The 20167-nt window shown below is 30.5% G+C and overlaps 2 protein-coding genes and 1 long non-coding RNA gene across 7 annotated transcripts; 1 reads left to right on the top strand and 2 right to left on the bottom strand.

Moving 5' to 3' along the window:
* Positions 1–85: 85 nt before the first annotated feature.
* LOC112293857 (40S ribosomal protein S18-like) lies at positions 86–1528 on the bottom strand. Its single transcript, NM_001378613.1, has 4 exons — positions 1444–1528; positions 1142–1302; positions 721–909; positions 86–417 (listed from the first exon to the last, which is right to left on the bottom strand). Exons 1-4 carry the CDS (start codon positions 1444–1446, stop codon positions 312–314), a joined length of 459 nt encoding a protein of 152 aa, NP_001365542.1. The 5' UTR covers positions 1447–1528; the 3' UTR covers positions 86–311.
* Positions 1529–3157: 1629 nt separating this feature from the next.
* On the bottom strand, positions 3158–4089 carry LOC112292996 (uncharacterized). Its single transcript, XM_024542024.3, has one exon. It carries the CDS (start codon positions 3999–4001, stop codon positions 3432–3434), a length of 570 nt encoding a protein of 189 aa, XP_024397792.1. The 5' UTR covers positions 4002–4089; the 3' UTR covers positions 3158–3431.
* A 9847-nt stretch (positions 4090–13936) lies between these two features.
* On the top strand, positions 13937–16318 carry LOC112293373 (uncharacterized). 5 transcript variants are annotated; one of them, XR_016507106.1, is made up of 4 exons: positions 13937–14316; positions 14410–14707; positions 15177–15241; positions 15435–15677. It is a non-coding gene; the product is annotated as an uncharacterized LOC112293373 (long non-coding RNA). The 5 variants fall into 5 exon arrangements; XR_012219283.2 differs by having other exon boundaries at positions 13940–14316; positions 14403–14707; XR_016507107.1 differs by lacking the exon at positions 13937–14316 and adding an exon at positions 15770–16318 and having other exon boundaries at positions 14323–14707; positions 15435–15528.
* The last annotated feature ends 3849 nt before the right edge of the window (positions 16319–20167 follow it).

Raw genomic sequence — 20167 nt, 5'->3', positions numbered from 1 at the left:
CGTGTGGCTAAATCATCATTGAGTTGAGAAACAGAAGAAGATGCAGCTGCTGTTTGCTCATTACATTTCATCTCGAAATTAATAATTACTTCAAGTGAAGGCAAACGATTCTGGATTTCAAAAGATTCAAAATATCACCAGAACAAAAGAATTGTGAAATCGACAAAAACTTCACCTCCATGATAGCGATTTTAGGAAGTCGGTCATACAGAACCTGCTTGAATTGCGTAAAATTGTGAATGGTGCTGGCACTACGATTTAACTCGCTGAAAGATAATGTTTATTACCCTTCAGACAAAAGATTAAAAACTCTATCGCTTCTTGGACACACCGACGGTCCTTCCACGCCGTCCAGTAGTCTTTGTGTGCTGTCCGCGTACTCGCAAGCCCCAGTAGTGACGAAGACCACGGTGGTTCCTGCAATAATAGCCACAGTCGACTCCAATCAGTAGAAAACAAAACCAGATCTTCAAAGAACCGACAACCTGTAAACCGGGATGATACAAACAAGACACCCCGAAAATTTGAACACCTGACAACACGACTCATGTCTTAAGGCCACAGACAAAAAACGAATTAACTGCGGACCCAAAATGCACTCCAGGTTCAAATTATATTTATCATAGGAACATTAGACTAACGCTGACAGCAGCAGCTTAAAACAGCCTGTGATACAATATGCGTACATCAACAACAATTAGAAAAAGAATTTGTGGATACCTGATCTTCTTCAAACGTTCGAGATCATCCCTCAACTTCATATCCAAGGCGTTGGACACGACCTGGGAGTAGCGACCATCCTTGTGGTCTTTCTTTCTGTTCAGAAACCAATCCGGGATCTTGAACTGGCGAGGATTGGCAACGATGACCATTAAGTTCTCAAGCTCGGCTGCAGACAATTCGCCGGCCCTGGGGACAACCAAAAAAAGCCAAAAGAAGAACTATAAGTAAAATCGCGACGCGTCACTCAACAAAGTAAAGGAACTAAGACACCAGCATGCCTAACTACACCTCCTAGTACCTCCTGCACTCGCAAAGAACATACCCTGCACACGGGTCTAGTATCATATGATGGAAGGGTTTACTAGCATTCAATTAACATCTGCACAGCGAAAAGCTCATAGGACCAAAACCGACATACCTCTTGCTCATATCCACGTCGGCCTTCTTGCACACCAAGTTTGCAAAACGACGCCCAACTCCCTTAATCGAAGTCAGGGCAAACATGATCTTCTGACGTCCATCGACGTTAGTGTTCAGCACACGAAGAATGTGCTGAAATTCCTCGCCCGCAATGAGCGACTGTTCACAACCAGCTTTCAGTCACAGATGCACGAACCCTAGAAGTGTACAACATTTGGAAGAAAAAAAAATAACAATCTCATCGTACGCAAAGAAACGAGTCGACGAAAGCTGCATGGGGAGGAAGCGATGAACACGCACCATGGTGGCTGAGACGCAGCGAGGCGAGGCACAGCGTGGGGCTGGCGATGGCACGAAGCAGAGAAAGCGCGAGCAGCGAAAGAGCAACTTGAGATGCGTGGAGTGGACTATGTAGGTAGGGCTTGCCAAGGGTTTCGCCGCGCCTGCCATTGGAATACAATTTCATTCATCCACTTTGGATGAACGTCTCATTCCCCATTCACACCCTCACACTATTTGAGTCCCCTCCTTTTGTTCCAGGTCCGTTCACCTTGATTTCCAACATCACATCATTTAACTTAGAATTTATGATTTCAATGAAAATATCATAGAGAACATCTTAGAAAATTTGGAACGGATTAGGTTGATTTATTTTCTTTTATGAAGTAGAAAGGAGATAAATAATAGTATAGAGACAATTTAGTAGTATTTTTATTGATATTAATCAAATATAGTTTTAAACCTAGGTTTAAATAAAACTTGCGGATAATTGTTTATATATATGTATATATATATATATATAGTCCTTCAATCTGAAACATTTAGGCTGACGCATGAGAAAAACTTTTGGGATTGTGCCAGATAAAATGATGGTATACAAATCTAAATGACTGTGATCAATTGAGAAACCTTGAAATTAAAACATACTTCTAAAATCACACTGATTTTTTATCAGTAGTAAAGAAGACGTGTGCTTCACAAATAATGAAAACCTTCAAGAGCTAGTCAAATTCTCTGCTTGCCCACTTCTTCAAACTGAAAACTCATTTTCGTCCACATTTTATATGCCTTCCGTTCTTCAGCACTGATCACTCCAGCACACCTGTCTGATGGCGTGCCCAACTTTCACAGGGAACTGCAGAAAGTCGGAAGGTAACATTCACATCACTCAGGTGAAGGGTATGGTGATCGTCTAACTTGTCACCGATGGTCTCGTCTCCTTCGATGATTTCGACTCTTGGCACGATGGCAGTTTTCTGAAGGGTAGGTGAGAGTGGTCACTGACGACATCACAGTGTACCAACTAGAGAGACAGGTGTTTGTAATAGGTGGGTTTTGGGTTTTAGATGTACTAAATGTAGAATACATTATTGGTTGCTTCCCCCCTGTCTGCGACAATCCCTTGCCAGGGTTCACTGCCAAGTGTGAGGCACGTCGGCCAGAAGACGAATGATTAACTTCGATGTATGGTGATCAAGAAATTGTGAATAATTTTTTTACTGCCTAGGTTCAGCACGGATATCTGAAAGGATGCAACAAGAGATGATTGAATGACCCAGCACACTTTGTCTCGGTCAAGTTGGAACACAAGTCCATGTCGAGATGTATCTGAAGTACGATACAGTCCCCGGTAGGATTGGATTTAGCTAAGATATAGAACGATGCGTTGACAATCATGGTTGCCAAAATATAGACATCTTTAGAAAATCCACATGTGCCGCTTCCGAGGAAATCAACGAAGAGAATGCAATAAACGGGTAGCGCGAATGCATAGAACGAAGAGGATACCTCCGGGTGGTAATGCGAGTGCAACGATAGTGACTACAAGCTTAGGAGCTTATACCTGTGAAATCTATCAATAAAGATTATACACAGCACCGGTAGCTTTCTAGGGGATCTACCTTCTAAAATAACAATATCAGACAAGTATAAAATTAAAAATCTAAATCATAAAAATGCGGTATACAAGAAGCATGAGTATGTAAGACATTCACGTGGACAATGGAACTCAATGGGCGCAGAAAACATGAATGGAGAAGAGATCAGTCATTCTGCAAGGGAACTACCCAACCTGCATTCGACATTGCAAAGCGATTGAGGACGTGGCTTGGTAGACTACATACCAATTCACTTAAACCTAAGAATCAATCTGTTCGACTAATAAGTATGGCATTAATAAGCATGCCATTTGACTTGCCGGGATATACCCTAAGCCCTGCAAGGTACGAGAGAAGAACAATCTGGTCATTAACAAAGAAAGAACTACAACTTGCTTCCAAAAACCAACCTCACTTGATGCTGCACTTGGCTCCAGCAGCCTCCAAGGCCTTCTTGGCTTCCTCAGCGTCCTCCTTGCTGACTCCTTCCTTCACATTCTTGGGCAAACCCTCAATCATATCCTTGGCTTCCTTCAATCCTAAGGAGGTCAGGGTCCTCACAGCCTTGATAACGGCAATTCTGGCGGAGGATGGAACCTCCTCCACGACCAAGTTGAATTCGGTCTTCTCCTCCACCGCGGCGGCGGCCTCCGGAGCAGCACCAGCAGCAGGCGCAGAACCACTGGGCGCGAATGACATGGCAGTGATCCCGAGATCCTCCTGCAACCGGTCAGTGAAGACCTTGGCATCGGCAAGGGTCATGTTCTTCACCTTCTCCAACAACTGCTCCAAATCAGCCGAGGCCAAGGCAGCCTTGGCTACAAGCGACTTCTTCTGCTGTGACCGCAACCTCAGCGACACGGGAGCGCGCACTGCCAACTGAAATTTGACACCCTGCTCGCCGGTCCTGGCAACGGAGCTCGACGCCCCCAGGCTCGCGGGGCTGCTCATAAGAGAAGCTTGAGCTGCCATGGCTGCCATTGCGCTCACGGATACGCGAGAAGGTGACCTGCGGACTTAGATAGAGAGAGGGCAGCGTGAAATGGAACAAGAATGAGCGACAAGCGGGAAGAGGGAGATCGACTTAGGTGAGCAGAGGATGGTGCGCCATATACCGGAAAAAGAGCACATTATCCACTTCCTGCCCTGCCTGGTTGCCTGCCTTGTGCAGTCTTCTTCTCCCTTCCCTTCCCCTCCCTCCCCTGGGTTCTCCGCCCCTGCCACTCATCTTTTACTTCCCGTCCCCATCCCTCTTCTACTAGATGCTGTCGTTCTCGACCCCGATTGCAAGCTTCATCCGATGGGATTTGAATGGTTTTTCTTCCCCTCCGATCCTTAGTCAAATGCTGGGCTGGAGTGGTAAGGAGGGGTGTTATGCGCATTGATTAACACCAATAAGAAATATTAGAAATAATTACAGAAATAATCTTATATTGATCTAAAAACATAAAAATCAAAATGTGGTAGTATATCATAGTGTAAAAGGATGTCTTAAGTAAATTTTGTAAGATGTACTGTTGTGTCCAAATTTTTTGCCAATTATTTGCCATTTCCTAGTTCCAGGCAACTTTTTGTTCTTCTTTCAGCTCTGCTCTAATTCTTCATTTTCTCTCTTTTTTACCTTCCCTTCATTCTCATATAGCATCTACTTGTTCCACAACTACTTCCTCGCCCTCCTAGCACCTCCAATGTTGCTGCTTCAACCTCATGTCTTCTTCCAAAAATACCATTTGCCTTCATTTGCCCTTCATCACCGACTAGAACTAGACACCAAGCTTCATCTAACGCCACCTTGTAGATCCCTCCAACCCGTCAGTAATCCTTCTTTTGGCAAGAATTCCAACTCATCTTCCTTAAAACGCATCATTTCCCCTCCTTGTCAACCTCATACCAATTCCAACATCAACCAAAACTACCACATAAACTCTCTAAAACAGATTTCTGCTTTTCCTTGGCATTTCCTTTGTGAAAGAAACTCCTTTGTTAGTTTCTTTCTTGCTTCAAATAAAAAACAGAAGATTATTACAACACCTCTAACATAGACTTATGAAAAAAAAGTGCTTTTCTAATGGACTTTATTTGTCATAAATAAAGGTTTTTGTTTGCTTTAATAGAGAGTGAAAGTGGATTGCGTGTATAATATAATGTTGTCATCATGAGCAAAGAACTATTCAAAAGTGAATTGGTCAAAACAATGTATGTAAGAGGTTTAGAAGATGATCAATGTAGTTGATGTTGAGAAGATCAATTTGTTTTTAGAAGTGATGAGATTAACTTTCCTTTAGATAATGGCTGACTTGTTTTTAAAACAAAGAGGGAGAACCACAGTTCAATTATTAAGGAGATTATTATAAAAAAATATACTAATTTGGCTTTGTCAAAAAAATTATTATAAATAATTATATTTTTTAATGAATGAACACAGACCTTTTTGGACAAATTTTCTGAAAAATTATAACATATAGTAGAAAATATAAAAAAATAATAAATAAAATTTAAAGATAAAAATAATAAATTTTATTTTGTTCCATTACTAAAACATGATATTATAACAATGCTATTAGATAAAAGAAAAAAAAGAAGGATTATATTATAGAAGAATTTAATTAAAAAAATTGTAGCAAAATACTTAAAAAATATTGATAATAATGAAGAAGGTAGTAAAATTAGTAAGTGCTAATGTTGTTTCTTTATAAAACAAGCTTTTATTTATTTTTTATAGCTATAAATGAAGAAAAATAAAATAAATAAGAAAAAAAATTAATATAGACATCTTTAGAAAAGAATTAAGAGTAGTTTGTAGCATAAATCATCTTAAGAAACCGAGATACTTGGAGAGGAATCATTCTTAATCAACGTCAAAAACATACTCTAAAACACAAAATCATGCACTTGAAACAATTCTTAAATTTATTAGTTGATTGGGGAGCAAGATTAAAAAGAAGACAAAAAAAAAAAAGATTCTTTGGACCTTAGTTTTAAGTAATTTGATTTTTTCATGACTTTATAAAGGCTTTGCAAAGTCAAGGTTGTTTTTGGGTGACTTTGAGTTTTTGAGAAATATAAAAAATTATATTTTGAATTTTTTTTGTAAAATTAGAAGATGATTTATAAATTAAATTTAGTAATTAAGTGATTATTTTTGTGTTAAATATGAATAAGAAGTTTGAACTTGATTAAATAGTTTATTTGAAGGATATTAAAATTCAAAATATTGAAGTCTTAGAAATTAGAGCTCAGAAGATCAATATGGATTCCTAAGATTTGTACTAATTTGCTAGTTAAATTGAAATAAAATATCTTATATTAGTAGTAGACATGATTTTCAATAATTGTATAAATTTTGAAAACCATTAGATTGTAAAATCAAGAGATATTAGTACTAAAAGATTAGCATTAAAATTAAAAAGAGAGCCGGCTATATCCAAGCAGATTATAGAAATTATATTCTATTTGATAAGTTTAATCTTCTTCAAATTATTTATGCTTATTTTTTACTAAATATTCAAAAAATAAATAAATTTTGAGTCAAAATCTACTATTAAATTATTAATTATTGAGGTATCAATATGCTATATAGTTGATTAAGGATTTATTTAGAATTTAAATATTTATTTAGGATTTAAAGTTTGATTATGATTTTAATAGGATTTTATTTGAAATTTCATTAAAATTTAATTTAGAATTTAAGATTTTATTTTGTTAGGATTCATTTAAGATTTATTTAGAATTATATTGAGATTTCATTAGGATTTGGGTAGGATTCACTTAAGATTTGCTTAGAATTACATTAGTATTTCATTAAAATTTGGTTAGGATTTACTTAGGATTTATTTTAGGATATATTTAAGATTTATAATTTTAATATTTCTTTTGGAATTTTATTTTTGATATTTTAAAATATCTTTTTTTATATTATTTCTTTAGGATTTTTATAAAATTCTTTATAATTTTTTTAGATTTTAAAAAAAATTCATTGTATTTTTTTATAATATTTTAAATATTTCTTTTGAATTTTATTAAGATTTTATTTAGATTATTAAGCTTCAATAGAAGTTTATCTAAGCTTCTATTAGAATTATTGAAACCTTGTTATTATATTTCCAATTTATCTTCTATAGCCAAGTGCTTGGTGTATTTTTAAGCAAGAGATCACATGATAGTTCTTTCTTCAGATTCATGTCCTTGATAATTTGAAAAAAATATTAATTTATTATTTTTATCTTATTTTAGAAGTGAGTGGATTATTCCACTTCTATTATTGTATTTTGAAGATTATGGACTATTCACTTTTGAACAAAAAGTTTAAATTTTTAGCGATGATTTTTTTCTTAAAGAAAGTAGATTATTCTTTTTTGTAGAAATTTTTATTTGATATCAAAAGTTGTAGATTACCTTCATCTAATTTTAACTTTTTAAATTTATTTGAATTATTTATAAAAAAAAGATTATGGATGCTACTCTTAGAAAAAGTGAGAATAGATTTACAACTATTATAAATATTTATAAGCTTGTTAATATTCTAATAATAGATTTCTTATATATTTTTAATATGAATCATAGAATTATTATTTTTATACATACAAAAGAAGTCCAAAGTCTATGCTAAAAAGTTGTATAGTTAAAAGAAGTAAATAGATTAACTTCACAACCAAATTTAAGAAGTTTCACTTCTAGATGCATAAGAGATGTAAGGATTAGTATGCCTAAGAAGTTCGATAGAACAAGATCAAAATTTTGAGGATTTTTGCAACAAGTTAAGCTCTATTTAAGATTGCATCCTTTCCAATATTTCAATGGATTTACTCAAGTTTGATATATAGACACACTTCTATTGGAAAGTGTTCTTTTTTGGTTTTCATCTTTGATAGAAAAAGATTCATAACCACTCTATAATTTGAATTTATTCTTTAAAGTATTTATGGCTACATTTGAAAAAAGTGATCAAAAAAAGGTAATAGAAACCAAACTTGTATTGCTACAATAAAGATAATATTTAATCGCTATATATGCTGCTAAATTCCAAAATCTTACTTACATTGTGGATTAGAATGATAAAGCCTTTATCAATCAATTTTAATATGGATTAAAAGATAATGTCAAAGATTTATTGTTAGCAATACCGAATGTAGATTCATTAGAGAAATTTATTGCTCAAGCCATTATATGTGATAATTAACTTTTTAAAAGATGCTAAGAATAAAGATTTGGTTGGAGAAGTATAAATCAAGCTATAGTGACAACTTTTAAGTTTTTAGAAGCTTACTTATTTAAGTCAAATCATATATAAATTAACAAAGTATATTTTAAACTTACTGAATAAGAAAAGATTCATAGTTGTCAAAAAGGCTTGTATCTATATTATGGAGAATTTAAACATACTATTCAATATTGTTTAAAGAAGCAATGCAATCACAAATATAAGGAGCATGGTTGCCATAGGAGACAATGTATCAGAAAATAAGTTTTTTTAGGTATAATAGAGATTGTATGGTTGAAATCTTACATAATTCATAATAAAGATTCTATTCTCTTTTCAAATCTTTCATCTTATTTTATAATATAATTTTCTTTAAAATCAAAAAATTACAAAGTTTTAGCCTTGTTACATTTAAGACCCTCAACTTATTTTATAAATAAAGAATTTGTCAAAAAACAAGATATATCTTTAGTTAAAAAACCAAATTTGTGCATGTAGAAGTAACAAATAGTTGTTTGTAGTCTTCTAAAAATGTTACATATAAAATTATTCCTTTAGAAGTAATAACTAATGATTATAATAGTTTAATAATATTTAATATGCTTAGATCTCCATTTAATTCAATTATTTTAGGATTATCATCCTTAAAAAAGTATAATCTTAAATAGATTGAATTTTTCATAACCTTGGATTTTTCTTTAGTTTAGCTTAAGATTTTGCTAGGCAAGCAGAAATTCATTAGACCAATATATTCAAACCATTATTAATAGGTAAAAGAGCTTTCATACATGTTGCAAAAAAAAAGTCAACTTTTGCTATATATGCTATAGCTATTATTAATGAAAAAAGATCTCAAGTGACATTCTAATCTAATACAAAGATTATCAAGATGTTTTTCAAAAGAAGAATGTAGATATTCTTTCAAAATATTGCTTCTATGATTGTTCTATTAATCTTTAAGAAGGATATCAATCACTATTTGGACCAATCTAAAGCCTATTATAGAACAAGTTAGTTGCATTCTAAGAATATATTGATAAAAATTTGACTACAAATTTCATACACTATTCTAAATCTCTAGCCAAGACTCTTGTCTTATTTGTGAAGAAAAAAGATAAATCTCTGTAGATATATATAGATTATTATAGACTCAACAAGCTTATCATCAAGAATAGATATCTTATACTTTTGATTTCAAGACTTCTTAATTAATTGAATTAAGCAAAGATCTATATAAAAATAGATCTAAAAAGAACATACAATCTAATATACATTAAAAAAAGAGATAAATAAAAAATTAAATTTGAACTAGATATGGATATTTTAAATATAATATCATACTCTTTAGATTTATAAATATACCAATTACTTTTTAATATTTAATAAATGATATTTTTTAATTTTTTTAATGATTTTATTATCTATTATTTAGACAATATCTTAATCTATTGAAAGAATATAAAAGAGCATTAAGTTCATATTCATCATATATTATAAAAACTAAGAGATGCAGGATTATATGCCAAGATAGAAAAGTATATATTTCACACTATTGAAGTTGGCTTTTTAGGATACATTATTTCAAATGATGGTCTTATAATCGATCCAAAGAAAATTTAGACTATCATAGATTGAAAGAGCTGAAATATACTATGAGATGTGTTTTTTAAAAATCTCAGAAAATATTTTTTGAGATTTGTTAATTATTATAAGATCTTTATTAATAATTTTTTTAAGTTGAAGCTCTTTTTATACGTTTGACATGTAATGACAAACTTGAGTAAAGCAATGAAGCTGAAGCATCTTTTAAAGCCTTAAAGATAATATTTATTTTTGCATCAATTTTGTATTGCATCAATTTTTTTAAGATATTCTTTATAAAAATAAATGCATCAAACTTTACTATGAGTGTTATTTTTTTATAAATAGAATTACATAATTTTTTATTTTAAGAAATTTTAAATAATCAGAATTAATTATGAGATCCATGACAAAGAGCTTCTTGCAATCATGGATTTATTTCAAGAATGGCACCATTATCTAGAAGGTGCCTCAAATTCAATCACTTTATATACAAATTATAAGAATCTTAAATAATTTATATAGACACATGTTTTAAATTGTTACCAAGCTTATTGGAATATGTTTTTATCAAGATTTAATTTCAAGATTACTTGTCGATTCAAAAAACAATAAGATTTATCAAATGCCTTTTTTACATATTTTTATCTTGTATCAAAAGAAAGAAATTTAATTTTTGAATAATATATATGTATATTTTTTTGAAATTGGAGTATTTTTATCTTCAAGCAATCAAATCAACATTAATTATTGACTCAACTTTTGTTAGGAAAATTCAATCAAATATGTCCTCTGATCTTCTTGTTCATGATATCAAGAATATTTCTACTAAGTCTTATGAAATGAACAAAGTTTAAGTTTAAGAACAACCTATTCTATTTTGAAGGTGACCTATATATACCAGAAAGAAAAGCACATTTACATATTCTTTAAGCATATCATGACTTTCTTGCAACCAAATATTTTTGATACAACAAGGCTTTGGAACTAATATTTAGAGTTTTTAGTGGCTTCAAATGTAGAAGACAATCAAAGACTTTGTACTATCATGTGATATTTGTTCAAGCTTCAAAACTCCTCATTGTCAATTGTATGGATTTTTTTAACTATTACTTATTTCAAAACAATCATAGTCATCTATTGCTATAGATTTTATTACAGATCTTTTAGTCTTAAGTTTGTATGATTCTATGTTTATTATAGTAAATCATTTTATCAAGATAATTCTTTTTGTACCATGTAAAAAATTTATTACAAGTGAAGAAATGGCTAAGCTTTTTCTTGACAACATATATTGCTATTATGAATTATTTAAGGATATTATATTAAATAGGGAGATTCAATTTATATCAATATTTTAAAGAATTTTTTTTAAGATTCTAAAAATAGATATAAAGCTCTCTTTTGCTTTCCATCCTCAAACTAATGGACATACACAACATGTAAACCAAGTTTTGAAGTAGTATATAAGATGTACCATCAACTATCAACAAGATAAGTGGATAATTCTTTTGCCATTAGTAAAGTTTGCTTATAATAATATGATAAATTCTTCTATATAATAAACATATTTTTTTCTTAATTATGATTGTCATCCATGTCTTGATGCTTTTGACTTTTCAAAAGTTAATAATCTTGTAATAGAAGATTTAACAAATTATTTATCTAAGCTACTTATAACAATGATGGCATAATTAAAAGAAGCTCAAAAATAACAAAATACCAATATGGATGCCTATTGCAAAGAACAATATGAATTTTATGTTAGCAACAAGATATGGTTACTTCATCACCATATGAAGACTAGCTGCACTTGTATCAAGTTGGATTATTATATACATGAGCCATTTTCTATTAGTGAATAAGTGAATCTTGTTGCTTATTGATTGTATTTATCAAAGTCTATGAAGATCCATCTCATATTCTACATGTCTCTTTTTGAGCTATATAAAACAATGAATATCTCGAGAAGAAAATAAATACCACCTCCTCCTATAGAAGTAAATAATAATTAAGAGTTTGAGATAGAAGAAGTCTTAGAATTAAGGTGGCTTCAAAATAGATTAGAATATCTTATTCATTGGCATGGATATGATATTAATGAATACATATGGGAGCTAACAAAGAATCTTATAAATGTAACAAAGAGAATTGAGGCTTTCTATTGACAACATCCATTAAAACCAAGATGAAGAATAGAAAGATTTATAAAAGATTTTGATTGTTCTTCATGAAATTTATTCCTAGAAAGGAGGATAATATCATAGATATATATAATTATTCTAATAATTACCTATATGATTAAATAGAAGTAGATAAAAATAGATTAATTTTATAATAACTTTTAGAGAAGCTTTTTAAAAGATTTATAGATATGGTTTTGATTTTATACATATTTGTAGTTGATTGGTCACTTAAACACTTAGTCAACAAGTTAACCATATGCCATATGTATTAATAGCTTATAAAATAAGTTAATTATGTGGTACATGTATAAAAAACTTGCCTCGCAAGTTAAAACATGTGTTTAACAAAGTCAACATATGTTGGAGGTCTTATAGAATATTGCCACATAACTCTTAATTAGATAGTATATATAGAGGCAAGAATGAAGCCTTTTTCATTCATATTAATGCCTTTTTAATCTTTAGTCTTGTTTTAAGACTTTTTAGTCTTCTTATCTTTAAAAATAGTCATTTTATTTCAATTTATTACCATCTTTGAGTGATTTTTTAATATTTTTGAGTGACATATGAGTATATTGAGGATTTCTTTCTTTGAGATTTATATCCTTGAAATAAGTCTAATTGAACAATTTAACTAACTAACATAAAAAAATAGAAAAATTAAAAATATAAATTAAATTGATAAAAATAAAATATATATTAAAAGATCTAAATAAGATTGCTAATAGATTATGAAAGTTTTGGCAAAAAAAAAGTTTATTTAATGCATAAAAAATATCAATTGTTATTATAAAAAAAATCACCAAAAAGATAATGTGATTCTTTTGAATAAAGTTTTGAAGAAAAATTTGTAAAAGATTTTTTTTTGCAAACTAATAGTGATTTGGTAAATTCTATTACAAGTGGAAGATAGAATAAAGCTACCATAATAAAATCCATATCAATTTTTTATAGAGCTGATAAGGTAAATCTAAATAAATTTATGAGATAGTTTTAATGAATATACATGCCTAATGGTGATTGAGATGAGGCATCATGGTTGTTTTTGTTGCTCTTACATCTAAAAGACAAGGCATCTTTGTGGTATAAATAATAATTTGATGAGATAAAAGTTGATTGGACATTGTTGATCAAAGCCTTTTGTAATTTATTTAAGAAAAAAAAATTATTAAGTTCTTATAGGACAATTAAGTTTGATGCATCGAAAGAAACACCAAAACAAGAAAACAATGGAATTGATAAGGAAGTTTACTACCAGAATGATGGAAATAAAAGCATATATTTTGAAGAGTTAGAAAAAAACTTTAAATGTAGATGGTATCTTTTTTTTTGATCTTGTAACTACCACAACCTTAATTTTCAGTATCAAAAATCAAATCCTTAAAACTTTTCTTAAAAGATTGATACTATTAATTCAAAAAATAATTACATGGTAAAAAATCAACTTCTTTAGATATCACTTTAATTTTTGTTTAAAAGAAAAGAAGATCAAATTGTTAAGTTGATAACACCAAAGACAATAATGGTAGTAGTTTCATAGAGAGAGAATCCAAATGCTACTATTCCAAACCATGTCTAAGCAACACCAACATTAGTATTAACTTTAGAAAGTTCCATAGTTATAAAACTTGCAGAAGTATTTTCAACATTTAAAACTATTCATTATTTAGAATCAAAATATTTGAAACAAGAGCCTACTATCTAAAAGACCATTAGCTCAATAATTTATATAATTCAAGATATGTTATACCTTCAAAAAACAATGTCATTACATATCCAATTCCTACAAAGAAGAGAAGAATTAGAACCTAAGAGAAGATAGAACCTTAGCTTTAGTAACAAAGTCAAGCTAAATAAACTTTCTAGAATATAACACCAATAAAATATTTGAAAAAGTAGACGTAATGGTTGTACAAAAAGAAGATAGATCAATGGACAAGAGAGAACAAACTGAAACAGAGCATCATAAGAGAAGAAAGAGTTGGAGACATAGCAAGTTTAGTAACATAAGGCCTCAACAACAAATTCATACGAACGTTAACAAGTATTCTAATCTCCTTTAAGCATGCCAGTACAAAATTTGCTTTCCTCGTTTTGCCTATCCTTTCAATCGGAGAAAGGATATGCCGACTGAATTTTGTTTGTTTGTTTTATTAATATTGTTTTTCAGTTGTGGTGGTTCGATTCTATCTGTTACTGTCAGTGCATTTGCCCCACGAGAGCAGTGGGGGATGATCGTCTTCATTCAAGTGCCAACCATGGCTTCGGTCCTTTCTCTGCCTCGCCGTCTTTTTCAACACCCTGCGGCATGTGTGACCGCGTCGTTCAGGTCTTGTGGTTTGCCATCTGTCTTTTCCAGTTTTCTCTACCGATTTGTTTGAGTTTTGTTTCATAGAGGACGCCTTTCACTTGCAGTGTGTAGGTTACTGTGTTGATTCGCAGTGTCGGCCTGGAGACGCGATTTGGTGGATTTGAAGCTCGGTTTGGTGCTCTCAATGTGAAGAACGAGGTATTTGATTGACCTCTGGCAGTGGGAGGGACGGAATTGAGCATGCTGCGTTGGTTGGACCTCAGGAATTCATTTGAGTGACATTTGGCGATTTGGTAACAAGCGTCTTCGGGGATGGGAAAGAGGCACGGGCGACAAATCGGTGGATCAAGAAGGCTATTGCTGAAGTGGATCGTGTCACGAGTGGTACCTTAATTTCCTATATTCTTCGGTACGGGTTGATTGCGAGTGAAGTTTAACTATACTAATGTAATTTAATGAGGGAATGCAGAGCTTGATATAATTTTATTCTTCAATGAGATTTCTTTATCAATCTTACGCTCCGATTGTTCGATTTGCTTCTGTTGAAATGGTATTTGACAGCAGCATCTCTGCTTAGTCTAATGCATCTTTATTTTTTACTGTAATTGCGTAATGAAGTGCTATGAAGGAAGCTGACAAGATTTAGCTGCCATGCTGTCTCTTTGTAAAGAATCCTTGTGTTGCCAGGATATTTAAAATTTAGTCAGAAATAGTTTCAGAATTCGACTATTTCTTAGCAAGGTGCATAAGTTGCTGATTCTGAAGTTATCCCTTATTCATCTTTATATGAAGCTGTAAATATGTCAGCCGTGTTCGTTGACTACTCTCATGAAGGAAATGGAAGTCAACATTCTCAGCGAACGTTCATGTGACAACAGGACTCTAATGTTTTGATGTCGAAGAAGGGGAGGGAGCATTTGCTACCAAATGCGAAACTGTTCTGGTAGGTTTTCACACCAAACTAATTTCACAACTGTTCAATCAATGTGAAGTGACCTAGGTCTTCTGGAGATTAATATATAATGTGTGTATATGTGTGTATGTGTGTATGTATATACATATATTTACATAATCAGTGATGTTCTTTCATCTACTTCATTTTTTAACATCATTTGGTTATGCCATACTTCAATTAGATGGTTAATCCTCAACACAACTATTATGGAATATCTTATTCCTATCGAAGACTCAATTGGATTTCATATAAGCATTGGACCAAGTACATTTTGAGTGCGTGCATAAGACAATTACCACTATGTCAAGCAAAGATCAAACTATTGCTGAGAGATAATATACGTGTTCATATCAAGAATGCCTTCGGGATTCAATATATCTTGTGATTGATTTTGTTCCATTATAAATACATCTATTTATCTTAATTTGCTAGCTTGTCTATTGCTAGTGCCAAATGCTTTGTGATTCTTGTGTTAGATACACTAATGTAACAAAATTACTTGTATTTTGTATGTAGCATGATTCAACATTTGAGATGATATAGAGTTGCTTGAAGTCAAGAAATTTCAAAATCAAAAAACATGAGGTGAATGAGTAACAATACTTAAAATTTTGTTGTATCAATTTTTTTTGAAGTATCTAAAATTTGATTCTAACAAATAGAAAATTGAATTATTTTTTATATCCATATATAGATATAAATAGAATAAAAGAATGATTATATTAAAAAATAAATTTAAAAAATATAAGCAAATATTGAAGATTAATAAGATCTTATATAGTTGCCACCACATAGAATTAAACCATAGTAAGTTGCTAATAATCAAAAGATAGCAAAGGATTAAAAGAAATTATTATAATAATAGCTAAGATTTTACGTAGAGATTAGGTTAAAAAGAATATAGAATTTAGTAAGATGTAGTGTAAAAAGATGAAAGTAATTTTAGATGAAGTTTATCTATAATAGATGTAAACTTCATCTACAAGTAAAGAGTATTAGAAGTAAAAGTCATCTTACTTCATACTTCTCTTTATGTACAATTTTATTAATGCTCAATGTTGTGGCTTTAACTTCTCTTTCTTCATCAAGTTATAGATCTAGTCACATTTGCTTGTGAGTTTTGAAGTTATATGAAGTCTTTGTTGTTGTTTGAAATAAATCATGTTATTTTTCCTAGTGTTAGAATTTAGAATCTCCTAACTTTTAGATTTAGATCTAGATCTAAATCTTGATTCATTCTTACTTGTTATTAAGTGCATTTTGAATTTAGAATATATTTTATACCTTAAGGTGATATTATAAAATATTTATATATATATATATATATTTTTATTGAATATAATCTTTGATAGACTAACTTTGTAGTTTCATATGTTAAAGAAGCTTTAGGTACTTAGAAGATCTCTTATGGTATTTAAAAATAATTTGTGATTATAAAAGTAATATAAAAATGATAAATCTGATTTGAGATTTTTTTATAGTTCATTGGACTTGTGGAAAGTCCTAAAACTGAAGTTAAAAGTGTTTTAAGAGTGAAAATACTAGTTTATTTACAAAGAAGGCATTCTGAGATTGTAAGGTAGTAACATCTTCTTACTGATTTTGAAAGCTTTAAGAGTATTTTTTTGATCTTTTTTGATTCATCTCTCCATTAAACATAACTTCAAGTGAGGGTGAAGGCTTGAGAGTAATTAAAAAATTTAGAGGTAAAAATTTCTACCATTGGAAGATAAAAATAGAACTTTTGTAAGCTTCTTTGGATCTTTAGGATATTATAAATGAAAGTGAAGAACCTCTAAATATGCATACTAATATGAAGGGAAAAAAAGACTAAAAGTATTATAAAAAGAAGGCTTTTGGATTAATTGCATATAATATTGATGAAGTCAATTTTTCCTACATTATCTCTTGTAAAAGTCTAGTAAAAGCATAGAAGACTCTTTACAATATCTATAAGAAAAAAAACTTATCTAACATCATCTATACAAAGAGGAAGTTTTTTACTTGCAAGATGGAAGAATATGAAGATCTTATGATATACATTAATAAAGTGAAGGCATTTATAAATTAACTTATAATAATATACAAGTCCTTAGAAGATGTAGATATTAGCATGACTCTATTCATGAGCTTGCTAAAATCCTACAACTATCTTATTATGGCTTTAGAATCCATCAAGTTAAAAGAACCCACAATGGACTATGTGATAGCAAGACTTAGCCATAAAGTAACCAAGAAGAAAAAAAAAAAGCCTCAAAGTGAAGATTCAACACTCTATTTATAATAAAGCAAGGATAACTATTCAAATCAATGTGGTAATGTCAAAACTTCCTTCATTTGTAGCAAAGTAGGACTTTTTACTCAAAATTATTACAAAGGCAAAAAATTGAAAGGAAGAATATAAATAGTATGTAAGATGAATTTAGAGGATAAGATTATGTATTCATAGCAACAAATAGCACCTCCATGGCTGCCATGTTAAGATGGATTGTGGACTTAAGTTGTTCCAAGTATATGACACCTTATTAGTATTCATTTAATACTTATGAAGCTATTCCAGCATTAAATGTGATTTTGGAGGACAGTAGTACATGTGAAACCATTGAAATTGATTCTATTATAGTAGAAGTGATTATAAATAGATAAATCAATAAGATCTAATTAAAAAATATCTTCCATATGCCAAAGATGAAACAAAACCTATTTTCAATGAGTAAACTTGTAATGGAAGGTTTTATGGTTTAATTGAATATGAATGGATGTTTTGTGAAAATATTATATAGAAACATCATTGCCAAGGACTCTAGAGAAAAAAATTTATATTACCTCAAGTGTAAAAAGGTCAATATAGTGGAGGTAGGTACATTTATTGAATTTATATTAAACCAAGTCAAATTAAATATATGGCATTATTGCATTGACGATTTGAATGTAAAGAGCATGACAAAGCTTAAGTCTATAGTAAGTAGCTTAGATCATGGCAAAATAAGCCAAAATATAATACAACTTGGATATAAAAGATGCACATAAGGTAAATAACAAAAGGTCTCATTTTCAAGTAGTCGTTAAGGAAATGAACTAGAAGAAGATGCATAAATCTGAGAAATATATGTAAAAAGAAAAGTAATAAAATAGAAATAAAGTAGTATATATATTAAAAAGAAACTAAAATGGCTATTGTCAAAAGAAAAAGAAGCTAGAGATTCTTGAATCTAAACTAGAAGCAAGAAAAAAATTAACTAGAGTGAAGAAGGCTTCACTCTTGCTTTTATATATACTATCTAACTAGGAGCTATATAGCGATGTCATGTTGTAACATGACCATATGGTCAAAGATAATAATATAGATCTTATTATAGAAGAATCAAGTTAAAAAAAAGTAGAAAAATATGGATAAAAAATATGAAGGTAATAAAACTTTTAGTAGTAATGTTGTCATTTTAAAAAAAATAACTTCTTCTTACTTTGTAGGGCCAAAAATAAGGAAAAATAAAGTAGATTGAAAAAAAAAATAATATAAACATCTTTAGGAAGAAGTTAAGAATAAATTCTAGCAAAAAATATCTAAAAAAATTAGATATTGATACCCGAGGAGGGTTGGTTATCAACCTAGGTTGAAATCAGACCCTGAGGCACAAAACTGAGTATCTACGACAATTAGGAGGTTTGTTTTGTAAATCAAAGAGTAGAGTTTGATAGCAGATTAGATAAGGTTTTTATAAGCATTGGTTTTGGGAGATTTGGAGTTATTATGACTTTGTAAGAGCTTTATAAAGTCAAGATTATTTTTGGATGACTTGGGTTTTATAAAATAAAATATGGTTGATGTTTTTAGTGATTTCAAGAGTTTTATAACAAATCTACAAATGAAATTTTGTAGATTAATGGTCACAGGTGTGCTCGATATGTATTGTGAATCTTAGATTAATCTAATTATTAAATTGAGGGTTATTGAGGTTTAAGTGAGTCAAGGTCTCAGAAAGTAGAATTTTAGGTCTAGTGAGAGTTTTTAAGATTTCTTGCAATCTACTAGTTGGATTGGAGTAAAATTTATGTGAGAGGATATTAGACTTGTTTTTCTATGTGTATAAGAATTTTGAGTTCAATCGAACTATAGAAAGAAGAGATATTGGCTCTAAGAGATTGGCATTAAGGTTGGAGAAGGAGGTCGGCTAATACCCGAGCATATTTTTGAGGTTATCATCTATTTGGAAATTCCGATCCCTTTCAAAATTTTTGTGCTTTTTTTTTTAACTTAGTTTATAAGAAGTATACAAATTTTGAGTTAAGATCGATAGTTCATTCATTAGTTATTGAGATTTAATTCTATTATAGAAATTACTAGGGTTTGGTTAGGATTTGATTTAGGGTTAGGATTTGATTTAGGATTAGGATTTGGTTAGGATTCGGTTAGGATTTGGTTAGGATTAGATTTAGGATTAGATTTTGCTTTAAGATTTAGGATTTGGTTAGGGTTTGATTTAGCATTAGGATTTAATTAAGGATTTAGGATTTGGTTTAGGATTAGGATTTGATTAGGGTTTGATTTAGGATTTAGGATTTGATTAGGATTTGATTTAGGATTAGATTTTAGTTTAGAATTTAGGATTTGGTTAGGATTTGATTTAGGATTAGGATTTGGATTTGATTTAGGATTTAGAATTTGATTTAGGATTTAAGATTTAATTAGGATTTGATCAAGATTTGATTTAGGATTTAGGATTTTATTTGAGATTATTTAGGATTTAAGATTTAGTTAGTTTTTGGCCTAAAGTTGGAATGAAATAAGATTTCCACTAAGATTAAATTAAGATTGAATTGATATGTATTTGAGATATGTTTGTATTCATTTTAATATTTTTTTAAGATTTCTTATTTTTTCTTTGGAATTCCTTTGAGGTTTCTCTAAATTTG

The sequence above is a fragment of the Physcomitrium patens genome, chromosome 16 (assembly GCF_059467195.1).
Source record: "Physcomitrium patens ecotype Gransden chromosome 16, ASM5946719v1, whole genome shotgun sequence".
Lineage (NCBI taxonomy): Eukaryota > Viridiplantae > Streptophyta > Bryopsida > Funariales > Funariaceae > Physcomitrium > Physcomitrium patens.
This window is presented reverse-complemented; position numbering and strand designations above follow the sequence as displayed.